This window comes from Enhydra lutris, unplaced genomic scaffold (assembly GCF_002288905.1).
Source record: "Enhydra lutris kenyoni isolate GAN:26980312 unplaced genomic scaffold, ASM228890v2 scaffoldscaffold10, whole genome shotgun sequence".
Lineage (NCBI taxonomy): Eukaryota > Metazoa > Chordata > Mammalia > Carnivora > Mustelidae > Enhydra > Enhydra lutris.
This window is the reverse complement of record NW_019154094.1, coordinates 15,053,611-15,066,891: the sequence shown is the minus strand read 5'-3', so window position 1 is coordinate 15,066,891 and position 13,281 is coordinate 15,053,611. Positions and strand designations below refer to the sequence as shown.

General features: G+C 34.7%; 1 protein-coding gene across 1 annotated transcript in view; it reads left to right on the top strand.

The window, feature by feature from the left end:
* LOC111143980 (DENN domain containing 6A) overlaps positions 1-13,281 on the top strand; it is a 61,258-nt gene that overhangs the window by 12,443 nt on the left and 35,534 nt on the right. The window contains exons 2-7 of the mRNA XM_022498035.1: positions 2,093-2,131; positions 2,237-2,279; positions 7,924-8,036; positions 10,084-10,164; positions 11,599-11,704; positions 12,315-12,394. Coding sequence (XP_022353743.1) covers positions 2,093-2,131; positions 2,237-2,279; positions 7,924-8,036; positions 10,084-10,164; positions 11,599-11,704; positions 12,315-12,394 — 462 coding nt within the window. The remainder of the gene's footprint in view (positions 1-2,092; positions 2,132-2,236; positions 2,280-7,923; positions 8,037-10,083; positions 10,165-11,598; positions 11,705-12,314; positions 12,395-13,281) is intronic.

Here is a 13,281-nt window from a genome sequence, read left to right as displayed (position 1 = left end):
ATATATGGGTAAAACATACCAACATTTTTTTCTATATTGTCATGCTGGTATTTTAAACCATAGAAGACCAAAGTCCAGAGGAACCACTGTGAAGTCTTTAGGTAACAAAAAAGTGAAATTTTGTATATTTGCTTTTGAGTTTATAGTTTAATTTCAGGAAAGAAAAATCTGAAGGACATTCACATAAAACTGAGCTTAGAGTCTAAGGTAAAGCTATTGCTACAGGCCGCTAAATATATCAAGATGACAACTCTGGTATAATTTACATGTAATGAGAATTTCATAAAATAGGACTAAATAGATTATTATAAGTTTGCCATTTCTGCTTTAAAGGTAACAAGGTAAAATGGTCTCAAGGTGAAGCAAGGAAGATCTATGTGTGTGTGAAGAATAATTACATATTATTAAATATTGTGTTGTTGAACTAATTTGAGGGTATATCCACTTATTGAAGAAATATATTTTTAGTGTTTACTATGCAGCAGAGACTGTTCTAGGTGTAAAAATAGAGTGGTGAACAAAACAGACCAGATTCATGCGTTCATGAATTGTGAAACAGAGGTTAATTTAGATTGGTTAGAACACGGGATGCAAAAGCAGAATAAGTAGAGAGAATATTGGCTTTGGTGTCATTGTCTATTCCAGAAATGGTAGATGGGTTTTCATGTAATGTATCAGCTCTCTAGACCCTCCCCATAGCCCTAGATTGAGAAGGATGATATGCCACATCCTAACTAGTGGGGAAAGAGGGCTGTGATTGCACAGTAATGATCCCTGCTAAGGGTGAAGAACGGTGGCTTGTGTACTTTGGAATGAGACAGGCCTAAGTTCAAGCCCACCTCTGGCACTTACTAAACAAGTAAAATTCAGAAGAGTTATTTAACTACTGTGAACTTGTCCCCTCTTCTGTAAAGACAAGGAGAATTGACAGAATTGTTGTGAAAATTAAAAACTCTGGAAGATACTCTTTAAGCATTAGTTCTCCCCATCTTTCTTCTTACCTTAATTTTCTTATATATACAATGGAGATACTGTTACTGGCCTTGTCTATTATTATGAGGACTAGCTAAGTGAAATAAATGTGTGAAACCATTTAAATATGGTTTGTAATGTGATACTACTATATGTTATATCTGGAAATGGAAGATTATTAGGCTCTGGGGCGGCTGGGGAATGGGAAGAACTCATAAACTCTTCCAGAAGTGGGAAATCATGGATCCCCACATTAGCAACCCAACATTAACATAATTTAGCTACTTTGTGTTGTTTTCTCCCCTTTTTGCTATCAGCCACTAACCTGCTGCTCTTAATCTCATTTCTTCTTTATATTCCCAAGAGAGTCTGGTTTGGTCCACTTGAGCACTGTATTCTTTTGGGCAGAATTTTCACACCCAGCCACATCTAGGTAGTTGGTTGACTGGCCTGTAGAGTCACTGCCTTTGGGTCTGGTGTTTACTAGTGCTTATTCTGACAGGAGCTGTTCTGGCCTATTCTTGCTTCCTTTGCAGCGGCTTTGGGGCAGGAGTGTCCCTCAGAAGGTGGCTATGATCACTACAGGCACTAAACTGACCTGTCCTAAGAAAATGCAATGACTTTTTTAAGGGATTGGAGGAAATTAGGATAGACTTTACGGTGGGAGATGGCCTTTGAGATTTCTTAAACTATAGATAATTATTTTCTCTTAACAGTTTTTCTTTTAATAAGTAGCTGGTATTTGCATTACTTCTTAGAATCGATTGAACATCATTATTTCTTGAGTACCACCCAGCTGATAGATCGAATTCTCTTTAGCTTTTCGGTTTCCAAAGACAAGACTCAGTAAGCTTTAAGTTACAGTAATTCAGTTGGTAAATTATTCTTGATAAACCAAGATTTCACCATTCTTTTAGAGGTAACTTTGACTCGGAAATTTTTTTTCCTAATATAAATCCAGCTCAGTTCTCCCAGCTTCTCCCATATGTCATATTGGAAGTTTGTGAACTATTTCTTAAAACTATTTAATCATAGCCAACCAGTATTAGAAGTACCTGCTAATGTCTAAAATATACACTTAGTATATTTGTCTAACAAGATTTAATTCTTTTTCTTCCAGGTAATTTATCCTCAACATTCCAAACTTACTGATAAAGAAGTAAGTAAAAATATTGCTCCATATAGTCTGCTGTAATATTCTGTTTGTTTTTATTGGTGTGTGTGTGTGTGTGTCAGTATATATAGCTTTTGTTTTCTTTTTCAGAAAACCAATATTTGCTATTTGTCTTTTCCAGATTCAAATTCAGGTAACTATTTTTCATGTGGTATTTTTGTTGAATTTTATACTAAGCATATTGATTATACTCTTAATATATGAAAATGGTTTGAAATAGAATGTTAGAATGCAAATTCATTTTCCGCCTAACAAGTCAGTGATTGTGATTCTCAGTTTTACGATGCCAGTCATGTCTTTTTGATTTTAGTTTGTTCAACTTTTAAAATAACTTACGTTGTAGTGAGGTAAAACATCAAGAAGCAATAAACTGTTGAAATAGTGAAGAGATTGAAAACCAGCAACATTGGTATGTTTGGGGATTTATAGTAGGTAGTGTACTTTTAGTTCAGGATTTGGAAGCTTACCAAGAACTCTGTAAAAGCAGTGAGTTAAAACACACACACATACACAATAGGGTGAATCTGGTTATGAAGCATGGCCATCAATTACTTTAATAGTTTGTGTGCGTTAATATACATAAAGCACTTGGAATAGTGCTTAGCATATAAAAAACACCGTGAAAGTGTTTGCTGTTACTATCAAGTTTGGTTTTGCTGGTCTTTTTCAAACTCTCCCTTTGTGTGGTCCTAATTGTTGAAATCTTTCAGGTTACCTCTTATGTTTCCCTTTCAAAACAGCTTTTCAGGCTTCTAGTGACCAGAACATTCCACATCTTAGACCACACACAGTTAGGACCCTATGAAGCAAAGGCACTCCAGTTCCCTTTCCTTTTGTGGTTACTTCTAATGTCCTGTTAATTCAGTTTAGTTCATTTTATTTGGGAGATTTGATATTTTAATTTTTAAACTAATTTCTCCTTTCCTTATAAATGCTTCCAGAGTTCTTTCCTATATACATGTGCAATTCAGGTTTTAGGAATTATGTGAAAAAGAAATGGTATCTTGGTTAAAAAAAAAAAAAAAAAGCCTTTGAGAAATCCCAGTAGGGCTTTTGTTCTAACCTGGAATTATTAGAATCTCTTGGTATGTTTGCCTATTAATGAAATAATGATAGAGAGGTCCTATAGGATCATTCCTCATTTCCTTACAAAGTCCACGCATTTAGTTCTGAATATAGTGAGTGTTGGATTGGACTTCCAGGACTCAGGGTAAGCTGAGTTGTATGCATTACAGGATGAACTGATTTTATGTGATTGGAGTCACAGTGGATTACACTGCACACTCTTCTCTTTCAGATCACAGCCGGTTTTCATGGCTCTTTTTCACCTCTCCGCATGATCTTCAAGGCTAAGAAGCTAATTACATGTTGTTTGGATAGACTTTTTTATTTTTAGTTTTGTAGTCAGTCCCTCCCTGTGTCCCTTTTTTTCCGAATTTAGACTCAGGTGTAACTCCGTGTAAAATCAGAATTTGCTCAGTATTTTAGACATTTGAGTGATGTTCAGATGTTTTGTAATGCCTTCCTTATAAGCTGCACATCAAATGAATTAGGGTTAATTTTATTTAAAGTATGGTGGATACTTAGAAATAAAATTGACAAAAGGTTTTAAAAAGGACACCTTGCCATCTTAGGAGATGAATATTAAGCTAGACAGCAGTAGGCTGTGAGTTTTATGTGTATTTGAGAGTGCTCTTCTCAGTTGTTGATTATCCAGTTTGTTTCACTGATATTTATGAAATGCATGTTGGGATTCCTGTGCCAACTTTGAAGTGGATTTAGTTTTTCCCAAAATAGCTTTTATTTGTTAGGGAGGGAAATCCAGGTACAGTAGAGCAGTCTTTAGGAAAGAATCATAATTTAAGTTTTGTTTCCATGGTGCACACTTAAAAAAAGTAAAACAAGATTTAGACTCTCTGGTATGCAGATAAAGAAGAATGCTTTTGGGATTCCCAATGGAGTGATTTGCCAATTCTCCATTTCCTCCACCTGCTGTCCACACAGACCTTAGATCCTGTGACTTTAGAAAAAAATTTGGTTTAGTTTGTTTTTAGTTTTCAATATCTTGTTGCATTTGAGTGACTTTTATCTTTAGAAGCCACATTTTGGATTTTAAGACACAGATATATAGCATCTAGAAATACAAGGAAATGCTGAATTTTGTGAAAAAGAAGTAATAAAACTCTCATAGCTATAAATCTCTAACCACCCGGCTCCATTCTCAAATCATGGGTATGCTGTGAGAACTTTCCCGTGACCAGCTACACTCATAAGCTGTACAGAATTGGTCAGGAAGATAGTTCAGCAGGTCAAAAAGGCTTTAGGCATGTTAGCCTTGTCAGTTGAGGTAAATGGCTCCTGTTTTGTGTTTCAGAGGTCTGTCCCTTCACACACTGAAGGTTACTAAAGAAGTATCAACTGACAGTACAGATTGGCAACCAGACTTTTTTTTTTTTTTTAAGATTTTATTTATTTATTTGACAGAGATAACGTGAGAAAGGGAACACAAGCATGGGGAGTGGGAGAGGGAGAAGCAGGCTACCTACTGCGTAGGGAGACTGATACAGGGCTCCATCCCAGGACCGTGGGATCATGACTTGAGCTGAGGGCATATGCTTAACGACTGAGCTACCTGCTCCCTGGCAATCAGATTTTTTACATTTGCCATGCAGAAAATAATATCTAGGAAGGACAAGGCAATCCTGATACCCTACAACCTCATCAAAAATAAATCTTTATTGTTAGTATGAGCCATTGCATTTTCCTGCTCTATCATATTAAGTGTCTCAGAGAAATCAGTGTATACTTCTCAGTGGAGTTTCTTTTTCTTTCTTTTCTTTTTTAAGAAAATATTTTGGGTTTTTAGTTTTAATTCCAGTATAATGAACATAGAGCATAATATTAGTTGCAGGTGTACAATATAGTGATTCAACAATTCTGTACTTTACCCCGTGCTCATCAGTGTAAGTGTACTCTTTAATCCCTATCACCTATTTCACCCATCTCTCCACCCACCTCCCCTCTGGTAACCATCTGTTTGTTCTCTATAGTTAAGAGTCTGTTTCTTGCTTTGTTTTTTTCTCTTTTCCCTTTGTTTTGCTTCTTAAATTCCACATATGAGTGATATCGTATGGTATTTGTCTTTCTCTAACTTATTTCGCATAGCTTTATATTCTCTAGATCATCCATGTTGTTGCAAATGACAAGATTTCATTCTTTTTTTATGGCTGAGTAAGATTCCATTGTGTATATATAAATGTGCAAGATGTGGTTTGTATGCGTGTGTATGTGCATGTATACACAGCACATCCTCTTTATTCATTCATCTATTGATGGGCACTTGGGCTGCTTCCATATTTGGCTATTATAAATAATGCTGCAGTAAACATAGAGATGCATATATCCTTTTGAATTTGTGTTCTTGTATTCTTTGGGTAAATACCCAGTAGTGTGATTACTAGATTGTAGGGTAGTTCTATGTTTAATTTTTTGAGGAACCTCCAAACTGTTTACCACAGTGGTTACACCAATTTTCATTCCCACCAACAGCGTACAAGGGTTCCTTTTTCTCCACATCCTCACCAGTACTTGTTGTTTCTTCTGTTTTGATTTTAGCCATTCTAACAGGTGTGAGTTGATAACTCATTGTGGTTTTGATTTGCATTTCCCTGTTGATGAATGCTATTGAGTGTTTGTTCGTTTTAAAAATAAAGAAAAAATTTCTTTTCTTTCTTTCAAAAACAAAGACAAAAATACTTAAATGTCTTCTAAAGGGAAAAATTGAACAATCAACATATAAATCTCTTGAACTAAAACAATGCTAAAAGTATTTTCCATTATCTCAGGTCTCATGTATTCCCTTTATTTTTAAACTATCAAGAAACTGATTTCACCTATCCTCCAGTCCCCTGTGTTTCTTTCCTCTACCACCAAAGGAATATTAATTTCTATGATTGCATTTAGGTTTATATACTGAGTTGCTTTTTAAAAACTTAAACGTGTTATCAAGTTTTTGCTTCCTTTGTTAAGAACTTCATGTGCTAAAGAAATATAAGTACTGGGACGCCTGGGTGGCTCAGTTGGTTAAGCAGCTGCCTTCGGCTCAGGTCATGATCCCAGCGTCCTGGGATCGAGTCCCACATCGGGCTCCTTGCTCAGCAGGGAGCCTGCTTCTCCCTCTGCCTCTGCCTGCCATTCTGTCTGCCTGTGCTTGCTCTCCCTCTCTCTCTCTCTGACAAATAAATAAATAAAATCTTTAAAAAAAAAAAAAAAAGAAATATAAGTACTTCTTTGTATTCTTAGTCCTGGTATCAAGCCCCATGTTGGACTCCTCGCTCAGCGGGAAGCCTGCTTCTCCTGCTCCCACCACCTGCTTGTGTTCCCTCTCTCGCTGTGTCTCTCTCTGTCAACTAAATAAATAAAATCTTCAAAAATAAATTTCAGGTAGGATATAGTAAAATAGGTAGAGATGCATGCCAGACAGCATGGGTCTTAGTGTGCTAGTCACATATTATAGCTTACAGAGGTAACTAGGATTCTTAATTGAGAGACTTTTAAATATTTTTATAATTTCTACAGTAATAAATATTGATGAATGATTAACCATGCATTAAGGTAGCTGTAATGTGTTTGGAGATGTTGGCAGCTGAGGACCACTTATTAGATATTATAGCATCATTAACAAAGAATACAAAACATATGACAAAGATATATGTATTATGTTTTTAAAGGCTTGAAATGATTATCTTAAATCTGGTACAGAAATCTAAGTAATTTCCATGAGTGACTAATGAAATTAAAGATGTTCTATGCAGACAGATATGAATATAGGTATCATTTTCCTGTAGAAACACTTCACAGAATTATATCACTGATAATGTTAAATTTAGATAATTGTTGTCACGTACTTGCCAGTTCTAAATTGGCATTTCAAGACTGTTCTTATAACTAGTATTTCCCTATATTACAATGAGGCAGTGTCATGTGAGAATTGCAAAAAAAAAAAAAAAATTGTAGCATATTTAAAAATTGCCATTATTCTGATTCTAAAAAAAAGCAAAAATAGAGTGAAAAAAATAAAAAAACTCTTTAAATTAAAATGATGAAAATAGTGAATCTATTACATGGGCACTTCCTGAGTCTGCTGTATTATGTTTTTTAAAAAAACCTTCCCACTGTGAAATGTAAAACACATACAAGGTCTAGAAATAGAACATCGCCAGTGCCTTAGAAGCCCCCTCATGTCCCCTCCTGAGCACTGTTTCCCATCCCCATCCAAATGCAACCACAGTCCTGATTCTTACAGTGATAAGTGTCTTGTTTTTCTTTATACTTTTATCACCCAACCATGCATCCCTAAACTCTATAGTTTGCCTGCTTTAAAAAAAGAAAAACAAGCAACTATATAAATGGATTTGAACAGTATATGTTCTTTTGTATTTGGCTTCTTTTTCTCATTATTATGTTTGTGAGTCAACATTAAATGCAAACAGTTTAAAGATTTTTTTTAATTAAATGGGGAAAATAGGAATAGGAAAAATAGTAAAGAGACCTAGGAGTTTAGATGTATGTTTTGCTAATGGCTGTGCCTCTAACCAACAAAGATGGCTTTGGACAAGTCACTTGAACAATCAGAATCTCCGGTTTTTTTCTCTAAAACATAATAAAATGGGTTTAAACAATTCATAGGACCTTTTTAGTGATAACATTTGGTGAATCTGGATAAAGAAATGTTATACTATGCTGTTCTTAATTACTTTCATTTTTGTTTTCATTAGGTTGTCTTGGAGATACCCAGTTTTGTTTTAGATTTCGACAATCTTCTGGAAGGAGGGTGTCACTGCATTGTCTCCTGGATCATTATGACAAAGATTTACCAGTTTACTTAAAGGTTGGAAAAGTAGTAATAGAAAAATGTCCTCATGAGAGGAAACTTTAGAACTCAGCTACCTCTTAATAGCATTCAGAAATATTTTGCTTTTGTCTTATTACTATATTATAGTGCTAGATTTCCTAAGTGAGTCTATTATATATAAGGATTCAACTCACGAAAGAAAGGAACTCTATAAAGTTACTATTCTTGAAACACATAATGCCGTTGTGAAGTATAGAAATTGATCAGAATGTTGAGGTAGTTTTCCTTCAATTTTTAATAACTCTTTGTTTAGATGTGGAGTTGAGGTGGTACTATACCAGTAAATATCACTCAGAGTTGAAGATTCCCTACTTCATGATAGAATTATAGTTGTCTCATTTTGATTTTTTAATGAGGTTTGTTTTACACTTACTATTTATTAAAGGCAATTTTAATAATTCAGATGATTTCACAGTGTTGTCTCTGTTTGGTATTCCACATTTCTGTCTCTAACTGCATGAGGAACATTTCCATCTGCATGTCCTATCAGCACATCCAGTATGACATCATTTGCCTAAAATCAGCATTTGCAGTTTACCTCCCTGGTTCCTCTAATGACAGGAACCCTCTCCCAGTTAGCAAAAATATTACTGTCAAAATGTCTTATAACCATCTACTTCTTTCCATGACCTTTTGATATTGCTATTAACATATTCTTTCAACTGTTAATGATAGCTACTATTTATGTTATGTTCTAGGCACTGTATTAATAAGCATGTGTTATCTCATTAATCCTCCTTACAGTGTTCTGAGAGAGTTCCTTGTGCAAATAAGGGAATTGAGGGCTGTTGAGGAGAAGAAACTTGCCCAAAGATAACCCATCTTTTGTGGGTTTTTTCCAATGTCATGTATTTTACACAGTGTTGCTAGCTAAAGTATACATATATATTATATAAAAATAAATATAAAATGACTGTCTGTTGCTTAATGAATAAAGAGCTAATGATAGTACTGTTTCCTCATCCTCACTTTTTGGGCCTTACAAATTAAGCACTTTACCTTTCCAATTTCCAACTTTATCTCCTTTCTATACAGGTACCATATTTAAGCCAAACTGAACTATGTGCTTTTTCCTGAGGTAGCTTGTATTTTTCTGTCTGTCCTTGTTTTTGCTCAGACTCCTGGCTCTATAAACCTGGAATGTCTTTGCCTTTGTTTAAATCATATCGATCCTGTGCCCACTTTAAAAACAGTTGCCTCCATGAAATCTTTACTGATCTGCATAGGCAGCGGTAATCTCTTCCCTCTTGGCCTCCTTGTAACACTGTGTTCTTTCCTGTATACTCGCCTTGAGCTTTGTTTTCATCCCTCCTTAGATTAAGAGCTCCTTCAGGAATTGTATTTGAAGCATCTTTTAACTTCTCTAATATGTAATACAATACCTTGTTCTAAGCAGGTGGTTAATAAATATTTGAGCAAAGAGTAACAATCCAATTAGAAACTGGGTCAAAGTTTATTTCATGAGGATACAAAAACTTCTTATGTTTTTTGGAATGTAGTTACTTTCAAATTGTATTTTGATAAACATTTCGGTGTTTCATTTCTATTAGGTAAAAATAGAACTGGCTTTGTAAGATTCACATTGGCATTTAACTCCTTTTTTCTCTCTTGAAATTTTACAATAGGATACCTCATTTTACTAAGACTATCCCTAACTCATACTTGTAGGCACAATTAAAAAATATATAAGTAGCACTGGGGGAAAACAGAATTTTTTTTTTTTAAACAGAATTTGATTATTTTCTGACTTCCATTAACTAGTACAAATATGAACAAAGAACGTAAGCTAAGTAAACTATAGTGGGAAAAATCTGACTTCAGTACTTTAGTTATAATTATTTCCCCTTTGGGCAAGCTAGCAGGTTTGGATCTGCCAGTTACTGTCATGATTATTTGTGTTGGTGGAAAAGCATAACTAGCTCTTTGTGTATACCTTGTATTTCAGTTCAGGTTTATAAAGCAGCATGATGTTAATAATAAAGGATGGCAATATGTATTTTTTTATTTGTCACTTCTTTCATAGAAGGATCCTGCTTATTTTTATGGATATGTATATTTCCGACAAGTTCGAGATAAAAGTCTAAAAAGAGGCTACTTCCAGAAGGTAAATTTCATATACACTAAGGAAAAATACTTTGATATTGTGGCTAAAGAAATAGAAATTGTAAGGATGAATAGTCTTTAAATGATATTTAATCTTTAAACATACTACAACTTACGTTTTATTTTTGTTTTTTTAGATTGTAGACACTTGTCCCTAGATTTTTAACTGGTAGTGAATTTTGCCATTCTGCTATCTCTGTGCTAGTTTCCTGGTGGTAAATTATAGATATTGTATGAAACTCTCAAAAGCCAGAAGAATCTGCTTAATTTTCACATTTTGTAATGAGGGAAAGGACAAACAGTTGATTATAATATTATTACAACTAATAAAAGCCCGCAGTATCTTTTTGAAACCCCTAAGAGTCAGTAAATACACTGTAGCAACATCTTAATCATTACTCTTTCCACTCTAAATGTACAGTCATTTTATTTCCTTAAAAAAAATTAGGGGCACCTGACTGACTTAGTCAGAAGAGCATGTGACTCCTGATCTTGGGGTTGTTAGTTCAAGCCCCATGTTGGGCGTAGAGATTACTTAAGTAAATAAACTTTAAAAAGATTTCTTAACCAACATTTAAAAAAAAAATTGGTTCTGATTTAATCCCAACTAACAGGGACACACCTTTACTTTTTGTAACTAGAATGTACCTTGACTACTACTTGATATTGGATGGAAAAATAAAAAGTAGTTTTCAAAAAAAATAGATGAAAAAGATGGGCATAATCCATATTTGAAGTGACCCGACTATAAAGTTGCAATTTTTTTTTTTTAAGATTTTATTTATTTATTCATTTATTTACTTGAGGGGTGGGGCAGAGAGCGAGAGAGCGAGCATGTGTTCAGGGAGAAAGACAAGCAAACTCCATGCTGAGCGCAGAGCTTGATGTGGAGCTTGATCCCAGGACCCTGAGATCAGGACCTGAGCTGAAATCAAGAGTTTGGTGCTTGACTGACAGAACCACCCAGGCACCCCAAGTCACAATTTCTAAGTGTATGGCTATGACTTTTGAAAACTAAAATACAACAGTCATAGGTCTTAGTTTGAAAAAGCATCACAGTTTGCTCCTTCTGTATTAGGAAAAGTTCATCTGGCTAATTCTGGTACCGTTTTGCTAATGTAAATAGTAATGAGGCCTTAGAAATTATCCGTGACATTTGTCTGTTAATAGGAAATTATTTTTCCTGGAGAGCAGGAGAATCTGTGAATATGCCTTTATGCTTGGGAGGTGTAGTAGTAAGGTGAAACGTTTTTCATTCTGCAACTGTAGTTTTTTGTAGTCTTTCTTTTAACCATCCACTGCAAAAGCTTTATTTCAGAATCCACACTTTTGCTGAATTTAGCTCATTAGTAATTGATTATGTAAGAAATGACAAGTTTAAGTTATAATCATTAAGAAAATTAAAAAAACAAACATGTTTCTTTTTTCTCTCTAGTCCTTGGTTTTGATCAGCAAACTTCCTTATATTCATTTTTTTCACACTGTGCTCAAACAGATAGCACCAGAGTATTTTGAAAAGAGTGAACCTTATTTGGAAGCAGGTAAGTTAAACACTGTGTGAGTTAGATACCTTTATGCAAGAGTTTTAAAAATTTTACTGGAAATGGCTGATAAATATAAAGTTGACTTTCTAAAAAAATTAATTAAGAATTTTAAGGGCTATATGATAGGAGAGAGGTATAAAACTATTCTGCACCTCTTCCTACAAACACCAAAGACCATATCTTTTATTACCTCCTTTTGCAACATAGATGATGCCTATTTATTAGGGTAATAATAAACAAATACGGAGTTGATAGCTCTGCTTTTTGGAGTACTATTTAAACAGAAATCTTTGTCATGCTATACAGAGGCCTCTATCAGGTGGTATGCTTTTGGTAGCTAATTTTAGTAGCAATAAATAAATAGGAAAATTCCCTTTAAACCTATTATTTTGTTGCTTTCAAAAATTGATGAACCAATTTATATCCTAGACCACAGGTATATTTCTGGTGAAATATATTTTCACTACTTTTACTTTTCTTTTACCTTTTATCTTCCACCTTCCCAGTATATTTTTCCTGCTCTATAGAAAGGAGTTCTAATTTCTGATGTTTCATTTTTCATATTTTAATATTGGAACTTATAATAAGGAAATATTTTATTTTTCAGCTTGTAATGATGTTGACCGATGGCCTGCCCCAGTGCCAGGGAAGACATTACACCTGCCTATTATGGGGGTTGTAATGAAGGTAATATCTTTTATTTCATTTGTTTCATTTTCTGAGGAACTCTAGGAAGTTAATAGATGAGTTTTGCTTTTTAACTTTCTAGTGATGTCCAGTCCTGTTACTGCTTTCACTTGTATGTGAGGAGTTACAGAGGTATCACAGTTCCTCCTGCTGTACAGAGCCATTAGTCACACAACTCCAGGGGCCACCTATTTTGTTTCATCCTGCAGAGTTTGCACAAAGGTGTCATTCTTACATAATACATGTGAATGTAAATCCCACCTTCTAGACTTCTGCAACTCTGTGGCCCTCCAGAGACGGTGGCATTGCAGAATGCTTTGTAGAATTGACTATGAATTAGTAAAAATTAAGAGAAATGAGGAAAGCCATTGGTTCTTAGGTTTGAATGATCTTAATGTGTAATGCCAGACCAAACATGTCCATCCCAGGGTATTGTGCTCTATTCACTTCTCCTTTCTTTTCCATTCCTTTTCTTTTTTCTTTTCCTTTTCCTTCCTTTCCTTTCTTAGTGTAGTAACATTTTGCTCAAAGGATTTGTATGAATGTTCTCTAAGTGCTTTTGCAATTCATTTTCAAGTTGGACTTATTTTTGGCAATGCTCTGTTTTTAGATATACTCATTTCTGTAGGATGTGTTCTGTTTTTTTCCCTGGGAGATCATCAAAAGTAGTACTTGTAACTCTGGCTTGAAAGTTCTCATGGTTTCCTGTTAGATTTATCCCATAGTTTGGCAAGCTTGAGAGGGTGTGTTTGGGTGTGTATGTATTAATGAAGCAAAGACTGGAACAATAAACAAGAAGCAGTATGAAGCAGATGCCCTTTTTCTGTTTTCCAGCACATTTGCTTCTCAGTGGGTTAGTGATTTCCATGTGCATGGGAATATGGAGA